A 16401-nucleotide genomic window follows, 5' to 3' on the forward strand; every position below is an offset into this window, starting at 1 on the left:
TACTGCAAAAGTTTATGGGTCTAGGAAACACACAACGATAATATGTTTACAGTACCATGAATGCACTGTAATTTTTTTTACAAAAGCAGTATAGCAAAAAATATAATTTGTTGGTAATAATCTGTTTTTTAAACTCATATGGTACAAGATTACTCTGTGGGTTAAGACCAGTGTTTTGAATTATGATCAATGATTATGGGGGTCCCCTAGCCAAACCCCCCACTGCATGCGCGTCCGATGAAACCGTCTATAGCCATAGATGGTGGAATGGCGTGAAGAATAAATAAAAAAAGAAAAATTTACAAAATTCCTACAAAGTATGTTGTCCCCTAAAAACATGTGTCCTTTTATTAGTCACATCCATAATGTATGCAAGTTTCCTTTATCTTAAATAGACTCTATTTAACTCTATTATTATTCTATATCTAGGAACTCTATTATTCGGGTTTGGGAAAGGATTGTTATATACACTCACCTAAAGGATTATTAGGAACACCATACTAATACTGTGTTTGACCCCCTTTCGCCTTCAGAACTGCCTTAATTTTATGTGGCATTGATTCAACAAGATGCTGAAAGCATTCTTTAGAAATGTTGGCCCATATTGATGGGATAGCATCTTGCAGTTCATGGAGATTTGTGGGATGCACATCCAGGGCATGAAGTTCCCGTTCCACCACATCCCAAAGATGTTCTATTGGGTTGAGATCTGGTGACTGTGGGGGCCATTTTAGTACAGTGAACTCATTGTCATGTTCAAGAAACCAATTTGAAATGATTTGAGCTTTGTGACATGCTGCATTATCCTGCTGAAAGTCGCCATCAGATGATGGGCACATGGTGGTCATAAAGGGATGGACATGGTCAGAAACAATGCTCAGGTAGGCCGTGGCATTCAAACGATGCCCAGTTGGACTAAGGGGCCTAAAGTGTGCCAAGAAAACATCCTCCACACCATTACACCACCAGCCAATTTTGACGCTACCATCTGAATGTCTCTGAATTGAGACTCATCAGACCAGGTAACATTTTTCCAGTCTTCAACTGTCAAATTTTGGCGAGTTCGTGCAAATTGTAGTCTCTTTTTACTATTTGTAGTGGAGATGAGTGGTACCCGGTGGGGTCTTCTGCTGTTGTAGCCCATCCACCTCAAGGTTGTGCGTGTTGTGGCTTCACAAATGCTTTGCTGCATACCTCGGTTGTAACGAGTGGTTATTTCAGTCAAAGTTGCTCTTCTATCAGCTTGAATCAGTCGGCACATTCTCCTCTGACCTCTAGCATCAACAAGGCATTTACGCCCACAGGACTGCCACATACTTGATGTTTTTCCCTTTTCACACCATTCTTTGTAAACCCTAGAAATGGTTGTGCGTGAAAATCCCAGTAACTGAGCAGATCGGCCCGTCTGGCACCAACAAGCATGCCACGCTCACAATTGCTTAAATCACCTTTCTTCTCCATTCTGACATTCAGTTTGGAGTTCAGGAGATTGTCTTGACCAGGACCACACCCTTAAATGTGTTGAAGCAACTGCCATGTGATTGGTTGATTAGATAATTGCATTAATAAGAAATTGAACAGGTGTTCCTAGCAATCCTTTAGGTGAGTGTATATTTGTGCATTTTATGAGAAATTATACTTCGAGTTTTACTGCAAATGTCACATCTATAATGCACTAACCTCAGATACCCTGTTACTGGCACAAATAAAGAGAGGTAGAGTATGACCGAATGAATATTACATCAAAGTAAAACACATTATTAAAAGTAAATCTGAAGAAGTTGAAATTGAGGTTGAAAGTCATTAAAAAATCCAGTCTTGGACTTATCTTAGCCTGTGATCAAAGGAATAATATTCCTGGAAAATTTTTAGAACCCACTAACACACAAAATTCAGGCTTGAAATTGGCCTTTAGAAAAATACGCTGGGTCTATCTGTCCAAAGGACAAATTCATTTCACAGAGAGAAGTGCATACATCATGCAATCAGTGAAAGTGCCACAGTCAATTGCTTTAGAACAGTTCTGATAGGTCACATGGACGTACACATAGTGTGTAACGCTAACAGACATCAGCAGGAACAAACCATTACAAAAACCATTACAAACAAAATGTCACACACTTACCTCGGTCTTCCTTCGCATCTAGAGAAATGTCACTTAATTATAGTTGTAAGCATCTCTTTCTTTTTTGATTGACCTAAAATAAAATAAAAGAACAGCGCCTTGATCAAACTTCTCAGTTTGCTTAGCAGATAATGTAATGGTTTCCCAACAGGGAAATGCACTTGAGTCTGCTTGAAATATAAAAATATCAAATTTTGTGGTTATATACTGTAGGTGAATCACTTAATGACATTTAATCTCCATATTTGCTTGTAAAGTCCTGGTCCAAAAATGATAAAAATATCCTTAAATGTCTTTAATCACTTAATTCCATACTAAATGTGTCCCTAGACCATAAAACCAGTAGTCATTAAACACAAGTATATATTTGTAGCAATAGCATTGCATGGCTCAAGCTTTTTTATACTAGTATATTAAAGGGATACTCCGCTTTTTTCAAAATAGGTTCATTTTTTAGCTCTCCTAGAGTTAAACATTTGATTTTAACCATTTTGGAATCCATTCAGCCGATCTATGGGTCTGACGCTAGCACTTTTAGCATAGCTTAGCATAATCCATTGAATCGGATTAGACCATTAGCATTGCGCTAAAAATGACCAAAGAGTTTAGATATTTTCCTATTTAAAACTTGACTCTTCTGAAGTTACATTTTGTACTAAGACCGATGGAAAATTAAAAGCTGGGATTTTCTAGTCCGATATGGCTAGGAACTATACTCTCATTCTAGCGTAATAATCAAGGACTTTGCTGCCGTAACATGGCTGCAGCAGGCGCAATGATATTACGCAACAGCCGAAAATGGTCCTCTGCTATTGAAAGATACCAAGGGGACTATTTTCGGGCGCTGCGTAATATCAGCCTTTAAAGGTGCAGTGTGTAATTTTTTTGGAAGGATCTCTTGACAGAAATGCAAAATATTATACAAAACTATATGATCAGGGGTGTATAAAGACCTTTCATAATGAACTATTATGTTTTTATTACCTAAGAATTAGACGTTTTTATCTACATACAGAGGGTCCCCTTACATGGAAGTCGCCATTTTGTGCGACCATGTTTCTACAGAAGCCCTTAGCGAACAAACTTTTTTTACTAAGTTGTCTCCGAAGATGATATGTTTGTCCGGTGGCGGCTACTGTAGCTTCTCTATGCGTTTCAAAAGCGAGGGGTGAGCAGTGAACTGAGCCATTGGTTGCAATTCGCAAACTCACCACTAGATACTGCTAAAATTTACACACTGCACCTTTAAGTGAAAGATCCCTTTAAGTCCCTTTAAGTAAAGATCATGATATTTAGCAAATAAAAAAATCAGTAGAAATTACAATGTTATTGCAGCTGGGTTGCCGGTAATTTACCGTAGATTTAAATTTATGTTAAGTACTGGCAAGAGTTTGTTCAAAGTTAAATACATTTTAAATATTAACAAGTCTTTATCTTTACAGAATAAAACTATACAATAACAGCCTCATGCAAAGCATTCTGGGAACCAGAAATCATCATCAACCTTTTTCTGTTTTTGCTTCAGATTTTGTTTCCCAGAATGTTTTGCTTAATGCTGTTTTTTTTTAGTTTTACTCTGTAAAGACAAAGACTTGTAAATGTTTAATGTTCATTTAACTTTGAACAAAATGTTGCCAGTAAATTACATAAATTTAAATCTACGGTAAGTTACCGGCAACCCAGCTGCAATTTCTACAGATTTTTTTTACAGTGTACTGTAAATATATCAAAAATGTATCTATCATTAGTAATATGTGTTGCTAAGGACTTCATTTGTACTCGATTTTCTTAATATTTAGATTTTTTTGCACCCTCAGATTTTTATTATATCTCGGCCAAATATAATCCTACCTAATCAACCATACATGAATGGAAAGCTTATTTTGGGGTGCATTAGTCTTAAATAAAATAAATTGACCCTTACGTCTGGTTTTGTGGTCCAGTGTCACATATAGTATGCAAAAATCAATATGTGAAATGATGTCAAAAACCTTAGTATGCAAAAATATAATTTGAGAAATATGGTCCGCTGAGATTTCTCAGTATGGGTGGCATTGACACTTTACCGCATCATGGTTTTTGGAGGCGAGGAGGCGGCAAATTCAAAATGTTTATAAAATCAAAGTATCGGAAAACTAGAAGCCGGACGGCCTTTTTCTAGTGTCATACGAAGAACTGTTTTCAAATTTGAGTATTGTTTTACAACTCTTGAGCAAATTATCTTTCTGGCTGTTGTCAAAGGTGAACAAACACACGGCTCATATGAACATATTGTTTTAACAACATAATTTTTTTTTATTTTTTTTAAAGGTGCATTGTGCAAATTTTGAAAAGATCTATACATAACTATATTATCAGTGCTGTATGAAGACCTTATAAATGAACTCTATTGTTTTTATTATCTTAGAATGAGACGTTTTTATCTCCATACACTGCGGGTCCTCTTACATGGATGTCGCCATTTTGCGTCAACATGTTTCTACAGTAGCCCTAAATGGATTGAGCGTGTTTTGTCAAAATGTTGTCTCAGACAATGACACGTTTGTCCTGTGCCAGCTACCGCGTTTTGAAAGGGAGAGGTGAGCTGCATGTGAAGTTGGTTGCAATTCACAATCTCACCACTAAAAATCCACACAGTGGACTTTTAAGTGTGCAGCATTTAGTTATGCATTTGCAGATGTTTTTTCCAAACAGACTTACAGTGCATTAAAGTTATGCGTTTTACATTTGTAGTATATATGTGCTATCTGGAAATCGAACCCACGACCTTTGAGCTGCTAACGCAATACCAGCCGAGCTACACTAAACACTTACTGTAGGTAAACAAACATACATGTAGGCATTGAAAACATACAGCTGAATTTATGATTTAACGGTTAAGCTGATGGATTATTTTTTACTTGGTTATTTTAGTGTTTAGTTAGTGACTTGTGTTTGTAGGTTAAATTGATCAGCGTGATTAATTATGCCGTTTTATCTCATCTAGGATGTCTGCCTGCAGCCAACAAAATCTGGAGCTACACAAAAAAGTCCTACAGCTGGAAAAGACCAACATGTATGTTTAGTTTACAGTATAGTATTAGATATACCCTGCTCAGATATGGCTTTACTGTATAAATGTGGGTTATATATGTACATATGTATTATGAAGTAAAACATTTAAAGTGTCTGTGCAATGAAAACATATGTGACCCAATCTGTAAAAACCATTGTTGATTGGATTTGGGGTTAGATTTGGGATTTTCTTTAGGATGTCAGAGGTTTCTTCATGTTTTTTTCTATTTTTAAACTATGGTAGCTTGAAGTTGGGGTTAGAATTGGGGTTTGGGTTAGGATGTAATTTTATGTAACAAGAGTTGTACTAAACCAAAACCCAAGCGACAATGGTAAGACAGAAAAATAAAAAGAAACCAATACATAAAACGACATGAAAAGATGTGCTGTATTAATTGAACGGGAAGGACTGGCATATCATGTGCATGCAAAAATAGAATTTGGCTTATGTATTGCACGACTCCACATACGCACTTCATAAGAATTGGCTCGGGTATCACAGACAGGGTCACAAATATGAATGCTTTGAATTACAGTGGTTACATTATGATTAAAGTGTTGTTAGACACAAGGAGGAGGACTGAAAAGACCAAAGGTAAAACTTCAGACAAAATGACGCAATGACCACATGTATTGAGTACCAGTCTCTCTCTCTCTCTCTCTCTCTCTCAGGTCTCTGATGGAGCAGTTACGTCGACTGCAGGCTCTAGTGATGAACAGCTACAGTAAACCTGCTCAAACTGGCACCTGCATTCTGGTAAGATACCAACACAATGCTTTGATCTAACAAAGACAGACAGACAGAACAGAGCTGTGAATGAGTCAACAGTCAAACATATCAAAGGAAATGTTCAAAGGGAAGAGTTGGACAAAACAGAAAAGAGGTGCATGTACAAAACGAAATAAATGAAATCTGTAGTGACACATTATCCGGGGAAAAGAGATTATTATAAGTGGTGTCAGCATGGATAAAAACCTCACTTCATCATTTCCTGTTATTACATCATTTTGTCAACATGGAAGATAACACTGAGTTCATATTAATACCTCAGAATAACACATTGGTACGAATATATATATATATATATATATATATATATATATATATATATATATATATATATATATATATATATATATATATATGAAGAGTTTGGTTCCAAAACGCAATAAATCCATTTTGACAAATTTTGGTAAAAACGTGTTTTCTATACCAAGAAAGTGACAAGATGAAAACAACTATTTTCTGTTACAAACTTTCACATAGCATCTTTAGGTTATAAAAACATAAAAAATTCAAATCCATAAGTTGATTTTCAAAGATTTATTATAAAAACGGATTATTTTTTCCACAAAATGCAATAAATCCATGACAAGTTTTTATTCAAAATGCTATAAATCTATTGAATCAATAGCCTATATAGATGTGCATTCATCTTTGCCATGTTATATTCATTTAGTTGACTAGTTGTACACACTAATTAAAAATATAAACATTACTGTTATTAATCAAAACACTTACTTTGTCATATTAAGATCACTGTCATTGCGGTTACTTGACGTTGTCGCTTAACGTCTTTCACAGAGATCAGCTGTATAATGTTTTTGGTCCTGCTCGATTTTCGTTGACTTTGAGTAAAATTATGGAAAGTTTTTCATAAGATCCTCTGGGGTCAATGTGTTAGCATGAGAAGCTTGATGCTGTCGGGAGAACAAGCACCCGTCTCCCGAGTGCCTCTCAGGGAAATTGTTAGATGCTGATGGCTTACGTTTCTTTCCCATCACAGAAAACCATCACAGGTTTAGCGATGCAATTAAAGTATTATTTTGTTTTGTTTGTTGATCACGTAGTACAAAGTAGATGAGGAAAACCAGGACTCCGTGTACTCAGCGCGTCCGCCATTGTTTGTTTACATTGCGTGAACGGTGGCCTGTAATATCAGAAATGGATTTATTGCGTTCTGTAAAAAAGGGGGAGTGGCGTTTGTCGCATTTTGGGAAAAAAGGGAGAAAAGATGACAGAATAACACGGCGGATATTGGATTTTGCGTAAAATGAAGAATTTACTTTTAACTACTGACCTGATATAATACTGATTTTGGCAGTAACTCATTTTTTTCAAAAATGGCGTTTATTGCGTTTTGGAACCAAACTCTTCATATATAGGTTATAACCTTCAAAATCAAATCCATAATTTCATTTTCAAAGATTTATTATAAAAACTGATGATTTTTTTCTGCAAAAAGTTTTTTTTTACCTAAAATGCAATAAATCTATTGAATCTTTAAAATAATTTGCATTCATGTTATATTTATTTAGTTGACTAGTAGTATACATTGATTAAAAAATAAACATTAATGGCATTAATCAAAACACTTATTTTGTCATATTAAGAACACTGTCATTGCTGCTGTAATTCTTGGGACGTTGTCGCTGAACTTTTTTTGGCAGCGATCAGCTGTAAAATGTTTTGGTCCTGCTCGATTTTCGTAGCCTAGAAATCTAGACGCACCCTAGCGGCCGCAAAATATATTTGCTGCCAGGGTTTAGTCTAGGCACTCACAACACACTTAACAGCTCCAAAAACCAAAATTTGGTCAGGCCAATCACATCGTGTGTAGCGTCTGTGGGGCGGGCTTAACATGATGACGACAGAGCTGCCTGCGACGGTTCCTACTTGAAAACAAAGAATGGCTGCTGCTGCGGGCGAACAGCTTTCTTTTGAATCGGCTTTGGCCGCGACTCTGGAGGACTTAGACTTATGTTTTTCTTTGAGTGAAGAGCAAATAACCCTACTGAAGTCCTTTTTAAGCAAGAAAGATTTGTTTGGAGTTTTGCCGACTGGTTACGGTAAAAGTTTGATATACCAATTAGCTCCACTGGTGGGGAAACGCATGGGACTCATACGTCACCTTCTTCGTTGCTCTGATTGGTCATAGCGCTATCCTATTGCGTGCAGAGGCATTTTGAGGGACAACCTTATATCCCGACCCTTGCATTGAGCCATTTGTGTGAAGAGTTGCCAGACCTTACATCTTGATGTAGGTCTGGCTAACCAGGCTACGATTTTCGTTGACTTCGAGTAAAATAATGTAAAGTTTTTATAAGATCCACTGGGGTCAATGTGTTAGCATGACAGAAGCTTGATGCTGTCGGGAGAACAAGCAACAGCCATCATTTCTCCTTCGGCCGAGTGCCTCTCGCATAAATTATTAGATTTTGATGGCTTACGTTTCTTCCCCACCACAGAAAACCACCACAGGTTTATCAATGCCATCAAAATTATTCTTTTGTTTTTGTTTGTTTGTTGATCACGAAGTACAAAGTAGATGAGGAAAACTAGGATTCTGTGTGTATTTAACATGCCACCTTGTGTGCGCTCTGATTGGTTGAGCAGATTTATTGCATTATGCAGAGAAGGAGGGCGTTTGTTGCGGTTTGGAAAAAAAGGAAGAAAAGATGACAGAATAACATAAGAGTTTGGTTCTAAAACGCAATAAATCCATTTTGACAAATTTCGGTAAAAACTTGTTTTCTATACCAAGAAAGTGACAAGATGAACACCACTATTTTCTGTTACAAACTTTCCCATAGCATCTTTAGGTTATAAAAACATAAAAAATTCAAATCCATAACTTGATTTTCAAAGATTTATTATAAAAACAAATTATTTTTCCACAAAATGCAATAAATCCATGACAAGTTTTTTTTTTTCAAAATGCTATAAATCTATTGAATCAGTATACAAATGTGCATTCATCTTTGCCATGTTATATTCATTTAGTTGAACAGTTGTACACACAACTAACATTAATGGCATTAATAAAAACACTTACTTTGTCATATTAAGATCACTGTCATTGCTGCGGTTATGCTTGATGTCGTCGCATAACATTTTTCACAGCGATCAGCTGTAAAATGTTTTGGTTCAGTTCGATTTTCGTTGACTTTGAGTAAAATTATGGAAAGTTTTTCATAAGATCCACTGGGGTCAATGTGTTAGCATGACAGAAACTTGACCCGAGTGCCTCTTGTGTAAATTATTAGATGTTGATGGCTTACGTTTCTTTCCCGTCACAGAAAACCACAAGTTTATCAATGCTATTAAATTATTATTTTGTTTTTGTTTGTTTGTTGATCACGAAGTACAAAGTAGATGAGGAAACTTGTACTCAATGCGCCGCCATTGTTTGTTCACAATGCGTGGAATGGTGCGCTGTATTTGTGGAGCGGATTTATTGCATTCTGTAGAAAAGGAGGAGTGGCGTTTATTGCGTTTTGGGAGAAAAAATGACAGAATAACACGGATATTGTATTTTGCGTAAGATTAAAAATGTACTTTTAAATACTGACCTGATATAATACTGATTTTGACAGTAACTCATTTTTTTCAAAAATGGCGTTTATTGCGTTTTGGAACCAAACTGTTCATATGTACCTTTGAGGTACCAATATGCACCCTACAAGTACAAATGGATACTTTTTAAAAGGTTACCACCCCAGTGACCGCTTCTCTACCTTTATTTCTAAAAGAATATACATTGATTTTTTTCTACATCTACATGAAAAGATTTTTTGTGAGTCTGCGCTGTAGAGATCAAACAGAACAGAAAGAGGACAAGGCTAATATGTTGTAATGAAAGTACTGATGGAAGTAAACACATGTTAGTGATATGGGTCATAAGCTGACCTATATATTCAGAGAGCTGTTTATTGTGTTTCAGGTACTGGTTCTCTCTTTCTCTCTCATTGTGATGCCAAACCTTCATCCTGGCTTTCACAGAAGGAGCACAAACCCCGGGGACTTCAGCACTGCCAAAGGTTAATGCACCATTCAGCTGAACGAGCTCTCAAAATCAATATGATATACTGTTTGAAAAAATAGTTAAAATGGTCTCTAGTTGCAGTAGGGCGGTGCCATTTCAAAAAGTACAGCTTTTCACCTAAAGAGTTCATATTAGTATCTCAAAGGTACCAAATCTATACACATTGGGACCATTTTTATCATTTTTTTCTGACAGTGTAACAGATTTTATACATATTTCTGGCTTTTCTGTGCATTTGATATTCCAGTGAATTTATGTTTTTTTTGTCTTTGTAAATGTCATGCAAGCTTTTAACAATACGATTAATCTACTAACATGATCTCTGTTGACGTACATGGTCAATTATGGAAGTAAAAAAGCCCTTTTAGCCCTTTTAAACTTAAGCATAAAAGCCGCTGCAATTTTGTTAAATGAGACTTACAATACAGACTTATATACAGGAAGGTCTTACGAAGGCCTGACCTGATTTACTTTCAGGTTTTCTTGACCAGTCTAAAGTGCTAAAGACTGTGACGTTGAAGTGCACTCAAAAAAATGATACTTTAAACGAACACAATTTTATTGTGGACAGTGGTTCCACACAACCCAGTTAATTTATTTTAACATTTAAGGGTTGTTTTCAGTCAATGCCAAATTCTTTTGTTGCACCAACACAATTGAATAATAAATAACTAATGTGAAGTGGTAATGTTCAACAAAATTATCTTAGTTACTTATCCATAACTTAAGATTGTTACGTTCTCTGAACATGTGTTTAACTTGTTCAAACGAATCAAATATTTTTTGCTTGTCCAACTCAAGAGTATTTTATTCATACAACTCAATTACATTGTGGACAGTGGTTCCATCCAATTACTTTTAGTTACTTTAACACAACAATGTCTATTTCAAGTACATCACACACAAAAATATACTTTTTGTAATAAACTCTATATAGCATTCATTTTATTAAAAAAAAGAATCTCATACACCAGTTCTTCAAGCCATGTTTATTGCACTTAAACTACAGATACCGTAAAGGATATACCAACAAATGAGATGCACTCATCAACTTGAAAAGCTTGCAAAGTTTTTAAGGACTTTGGATATTACAATGTAACCTTATAACAACATTAAAAAATGTTTACAGTAACTGACAAATGAAATGCACGAAAACTCCATTTCAAAAACATGGCATTTACATATGAAATATTAAAACATTCCTTTCTCAAAACATCTGCAAAAGGCTTGGTCTTCAGCGTCTGAACTTTATGAGATAGTTACTTCCCATCTAGCTCCAGAAACAACAACTGCAATACTTCAAAAGTGTACCTGAATTCAGGAAAGTAGCTCAATTTCAGTGCATATATCAGTCCATTCAGCATGGTTGTCGCATACACAATGTTGTTGAGGTCCAAGAACTCTTAATCCCTTCAATAATACTCCAACATCTGCTGGGCTGTCTTCGATGTCTGAATCATACATTTTTACAACAAGGACTCCCATCACCATCTTCTGGAACGCCTCCTGGGTACTGGGTGCATCTGTATCCTGCAGGTGAGCATGACAATGATACAATTATTTTATGTTTATTAATAAGTTCAGAAAATCTCTTATTTACCATTTAATGTTATTCAAAACCACATCACTTGATTCTGTAAAACTGAAGTATTTTAAGAACGGTCTCATTCCATAATGTACAACAGGCAAAAAGTCAAAGAGGACAAGTATTGTTTGCTTACCAACATTATTATACCTTGTTTTCTGCATTAGAAAGAAACTCGTAGGTTTGAAATACCATGGAGATGAGATAAAATAAAAAGTTATCCCAGATGAAAATGTACACGTCCATAATGTACTTAAAGTGCTCTATTTTCATGCACCAATTCTGTACGTAATATACTAAAAATTATTATTTTGCACTTCTCAACATAATCTTACGAACATCTTGTACATTATTCACAATGTCAGTCTAAATTAGATTTTAGGGCATATCCGATTTGACAAACTCGTCCATATTGTGGATCACAACTGTTCTGTGCGTCCTGTAGCGTTCTGCCGTTTTCTGGATTATCTGCAATGTTTCTATGGCAATGACGTTGCACTGGCACGACAATCTGCTTCAACATCTGACGTGTTTATGTTTTACGTGACGCAACAGCATGACATAACCGAAAAGCTACACAAATGCGATCAGAGCGGTCAGACTGACTTGGATTTCCAGAAATGCGATTTGAAAAGGATTTTAAACCACCCATGGATGTAGCCCGAAACAGATTTGAAAAAACACTGATTTCATGTGGTTTTTGGCCGTTCACACTTTCTAAATGTGACTGGATTCAAATATCCACCAAAATCAGATTTAGACTGACAGTGTGAACAAGGTATAATTGTACTTCCCTGTTCTATTTTTGAGACACCATGAATATGAACTAAAATGTGCTAAAAATTTATTTTAAAAATGTATTTAGGTACCACTCGTAGTAAACTTGAACCCATCTTTGAAAGTTGGGTTCAAGTTTACAAGTTTTAACTAATCCATTTTTAAAACAGAGATAGTATATTCAAAGCACATTTTAGTTCATAATCATGTTGTCTTAAAACAGCACAAATAAGTACACTTAGATAATCTTAAGTACATCTTAAAAAGTACTAAAGAATATTTTTTAGTATATCAAGTATAAATTAGTTTGAAAATAGAGCACTGTAAGTACATTATGGAAGTGTACTACTTTTTCACCTGGGATACCACAACATTTGAATTCCTTGATAATACAGCAAAGTATATATATGCACATATACTTACCAAATACTCTTTAATTAGACTGGTCAGGTCTTCATTCAGGTAGACAAAGAAAGATCGGAGCCTGATCAATGTTGTCAGTCTAAATATGTAAATATCAAAATTGTATTAATTGTAGCATTCACAATATCAGGTAAACATTTACCTTTATTTTTAGATTAATATGCAAAATACAACATGTAAGTGGAAAACAACAACAAAAAAGGGACACCTTAAACTGTACCTTTGTTTCTTTTTTACAAGTTCCAGAAACTTTCTAATTCCAATTTCACAAGTGCAAAAAGAAGTTTTATTATAAGGTTTTAATGAGTGCAGTTCTTCATACCCGTGTTGTGGAAACCAGCAGGTTTTTAATTCTCTGTCAATTGACGACTCCTCGTTTTGCAAAGATCCTTATAAGCTTTGCAGAATATTGATCCATCTTCGCCAAGTATGTAGTCACCAATGGGGCTGTTGCGATTCTTTAAAACTCTGCACAAATCTACAAAACACAATAAATTATTGTTACCACAAAGCCAACAAAGTTAAACATAAATGACTCCAAAACTTTTCACTCACCTCTTCCCTTCTGAAAAGAGCAGGCCATCTAGTTTTGAAATCTGCTATTGAAGGCGATTCCTTGACAACCTCATGTCTCCTGATAAAAAAAATGTCCATCAGCATTCATAATGTTTTCTCGTTGTTCTTTTTAATTTCAGACAGAAGAATTACACTGACTACTTCCAGTGTTTTGGATGTCTCCGTTTGTGGATGGTAAGGGCAGTAGTTTACCTCAGCGTTGCATGTTTTTTTTATATGGTAAGCAGCACTGGAAATTCCAGCTGGTTTGGGCTTGAGAAAATTTAATTTCACTTAAAAACGAATTGCCAGAATCCATGAACTGCATCCTTAAATGTCCTTGTAGATTACATTGTTTTTCTATTTCCTTTGACAGGTCACTCACTGAAGAAGGAATGGCATACTGAAGGATCACCTTTTGTAACTTTTAGCCAGACTGGAGAAGTCATTGTGGTATGACTGTGGAAAACAAGTAAAATTTAGTTTTTTTTTTTTTTTTAAATCAATTGTAAGTATGGTTAAGAAACATTAACTTATAATTGTCCATTTAACAAAATAAAAGCATATTTTACAACATATCCGTGGACTTGTTTTTTCAAAGTCACCATCAAACAAAGCACCAACCAATATAACTCAAGCAATGGATAATCATCAGCTAACTAAAATAGGCACTGACAGAATTTAACATACAATGCAGTTTATCCAAAAAAAGTGTGATATGCTCTAGTTTAAATAATCTGTTTTAATAAAACACATCTGGCTTCAGTCATGAACAAAAGCATCACTTGCCTCACCACCATAAAAACTTTTGACCTCTCATAATATTTCAGCAATGGAAACTACACCAGGCTTAAAATCACTCAGTGAAGGCTGGTTGTGTTTTCTGTTTTTGTGTGATATAGAAGTCCCATTGACATTTGATTGGAAATCACAACCTGATAACATGCAAAATACCGTTTTACTCTTCTTTAAGGGACTGTTCATGTGAGCAAAGTATCATTTTTCTGATGACAGTGCACTGCATGCCATGCACACAAACTACAAGTGAAAGTTGGCCTTTGTCGTGATGCAATATTACATCTGTAGCATAATTCCTACTTAAATGAACACATAGAGCATACCGTGTCTTGAATATATCAATTAGAATATGTACAATGATATCTATGATAACCCCCACAACGCACGTGCAGCAGTCTTTAATGTTTTAGTAATTTAGATAACAAATTTTACATTTCAACATAACTTACTTTAAGTAAATATTCATTCAGAGTAACAACAAAAAATAAACTTTAAGAACCCCTTGAGAAAATGCTCTAACTAAACACAGGAAAATACGTTTCAAAAGCACAATTTTCACCAGTAAAACAAGTTCAATGGCTAAAGTTATCACCGGAACACGACGGAAAATCGAAGTTCAACTCACCACGAACACGTGAAGCAATCCATTCATTTTGAAACGCACAAATCACACAGTTTACAACACTGCTGCTATCATAAAACACTACAAAGGACCCGAAATTGAACAACACGTTTAATACTGTTTAAACACGAGTACATCACGTTTAATACGGTTTAAACACGTCACACGACAGATCGCGTGAAGCACTCCATTACATTTGAAACGCACAAATCACACACTTTACCTCACCGCTGCACAAATGACGTGAAATCATCACCATTAAACACAGACACCATCGACTTCAACATAACATAAAGTTGCCTCAATAATGTTTTAAGATAGAAGAAAAAACGTATTTTGTTTACTTACCCGAAACACCATCACCTGCGCGCCGTCTTCGTGCGTGGAAGTCGTTAAATGACGTCACATCCGGTATTTGAATCGCAAAAGTAAACCAATTACTTTAGTTTAAAGATAGGTAGTTAGGTAAACCAGAGTGAATAACCAATTGATTTAGCATAACACATTACACTTGTATTTTGTCTTAAAAATAAATGTGTATGTGTTAATGTAACTAAATACATTTGTGTATAATGAACAGTGCTACAAAACCCATTTTTTGAGTGTGAACAGATTTATGGCGCCATTGGCGCGTTCTCAAACTCTTGTGTACTTGAACAATGACAATAATCAGGAAGCAGTAGGGTCACAGATGTCAGTCATCATAGACCAAACGCTCTTCACAAACCTGCGCACCCCTGCCTGCATTTATTTTTCATGAATGAGCTTTTTCAATGCTTTTTGCTTTAATAGCTGACAATGTTCGGATCATTTTGTGCTAGTGTCATATAACAAGATGACGCACAACAGGCACTATTCAAAAAGTAAATGTGGTTGATGTAACTCGTCTTTTCAAAGCTTGTTTCAAATGAGAAAACTCGATTTTAATTAAAACTAATTAAAGCTCTTAGAAACGTCTTAAAAACATCTATATTGTAAAAAGAAAAATTGTATTAACTTAAAAAAGTGTTATTGATTGGTAAAGTCTAAAATCTCAAGTTTCAATTAAGTCTTTCCCCATCATTAACAAGTTATTTATTCAATTAAGAAAAAAAACCATTTGCATTAAAAAACGTGTTTCTGAAGAATTTTATGTTAATATGCAATACCGCGATTATCCACTTACCCAATTTATAAAAAAAGGAGGCCAAACGTTATTTACTAATTTTACACTCGGTGTATGATAATCGTTCTGAATCTGATCTCTAACAAAATTTCTTCACAAAAATGCAACTAGTTCAGCTTTTTCCTAAACAGTGTTGTTTTGGCAGCCCTTTTAGTTTTCGTTTTAGTCTTAGTCTTTTGGACGAAAATGCTTTTAGTTTTAGTCACATTTTAGTCACTTGGAAAATTTATAGTTTTAGTCAAGTTTTAGTCGACGAAAACGCAAAAAGGTTTTAGTCAAGTTTTAGTCGACGAAAACGCAAAAAGGTTTTAGTCAAGTTTAAGTCAATTTTAGTAAAAAAAGTATTTTTTAACCAATGAATTTAGGTTAAAAAGTGTGGTGTATTTAATACAATAAAAATGTGCATTAAGGTTGTCCCTGAGGGCTTGCCGTTGTTTTAGTCGGTGTGCCTTCTGCGCATGTCATAACAAA

At 35.2% G+C, this 16401-nt stretch overlaps 1 protein-coding gene and 1 long non-coding RNA gene across 4 annotated transcripts in view; one reads left to right on the top strand and one right to left on the bottom strand.

Moving 5' to 3' along the window:
• LOC141362377 (cyclic AMP-responsive element-binding protein 3-like protein 3-A) overlaps window positions 1-16401 on the top strand; it is a 36901-nt gene that overhangs the window by 15030 nt on the left and 5470 nt on the right. Inside the window, exons 7-9 of the mRNA XM_073864367.1 lie at window positions 5112-5180; window positions 5852-5936; window positions 9904-10000. Coding sequence (XP_073720468.1) covers window positions 5112-5180; window positions 5852-5936; window positions 9904-10000 — 251 coding nt within the window. The remainder of the gene's footprint in view (window positions 1-5111; window positions 5181-5851; window positions 5937-9903; window positions 10001-16401) is intronic.
• Window positions 10980-15374, bottom strand: LOC129453380 (uncharacterized). Of its 3 annotated transcripts, none has more exons than XR_012368211.1 (6): window positions 15114-15374; window positions 13559-13804; window positions 13346-13424; window positions 13113-13268; window positions 12791-12869; window positions 10980-11535 (listed from the first exon to the last, which is right to left on the bottom strand). It is a non-coding gene; the product is annotated as an uncharacterized lncRNA (long non-coding RNA). The 3 variants fall into 3 exon arrangements; XR_012368212.1 differs by having other exon boundaries at window positions 13505-13804; XR_012368210.1 differs by having other exon boundaries at window positions 13346-13804.

The sequence above is a fragment of the Misgurnus anguillicaudatus genome, unplaced genomic scaffold (assembly GCF_027580225.2).
Source record: "Misgurnus anguillicaudatus unplaced genomic scaffold, ASM2758022v2 HiC_scaffold_26, whole genome shotgun sequence".
NCBI classification, from domain to species: domain Eukaryota; kingdom Metazoa; phylum Chordata; class Actinopteri; order Cypriniformes; family Cobitidae; genus Misgurnus; species Misgurnus anguillicaudatus.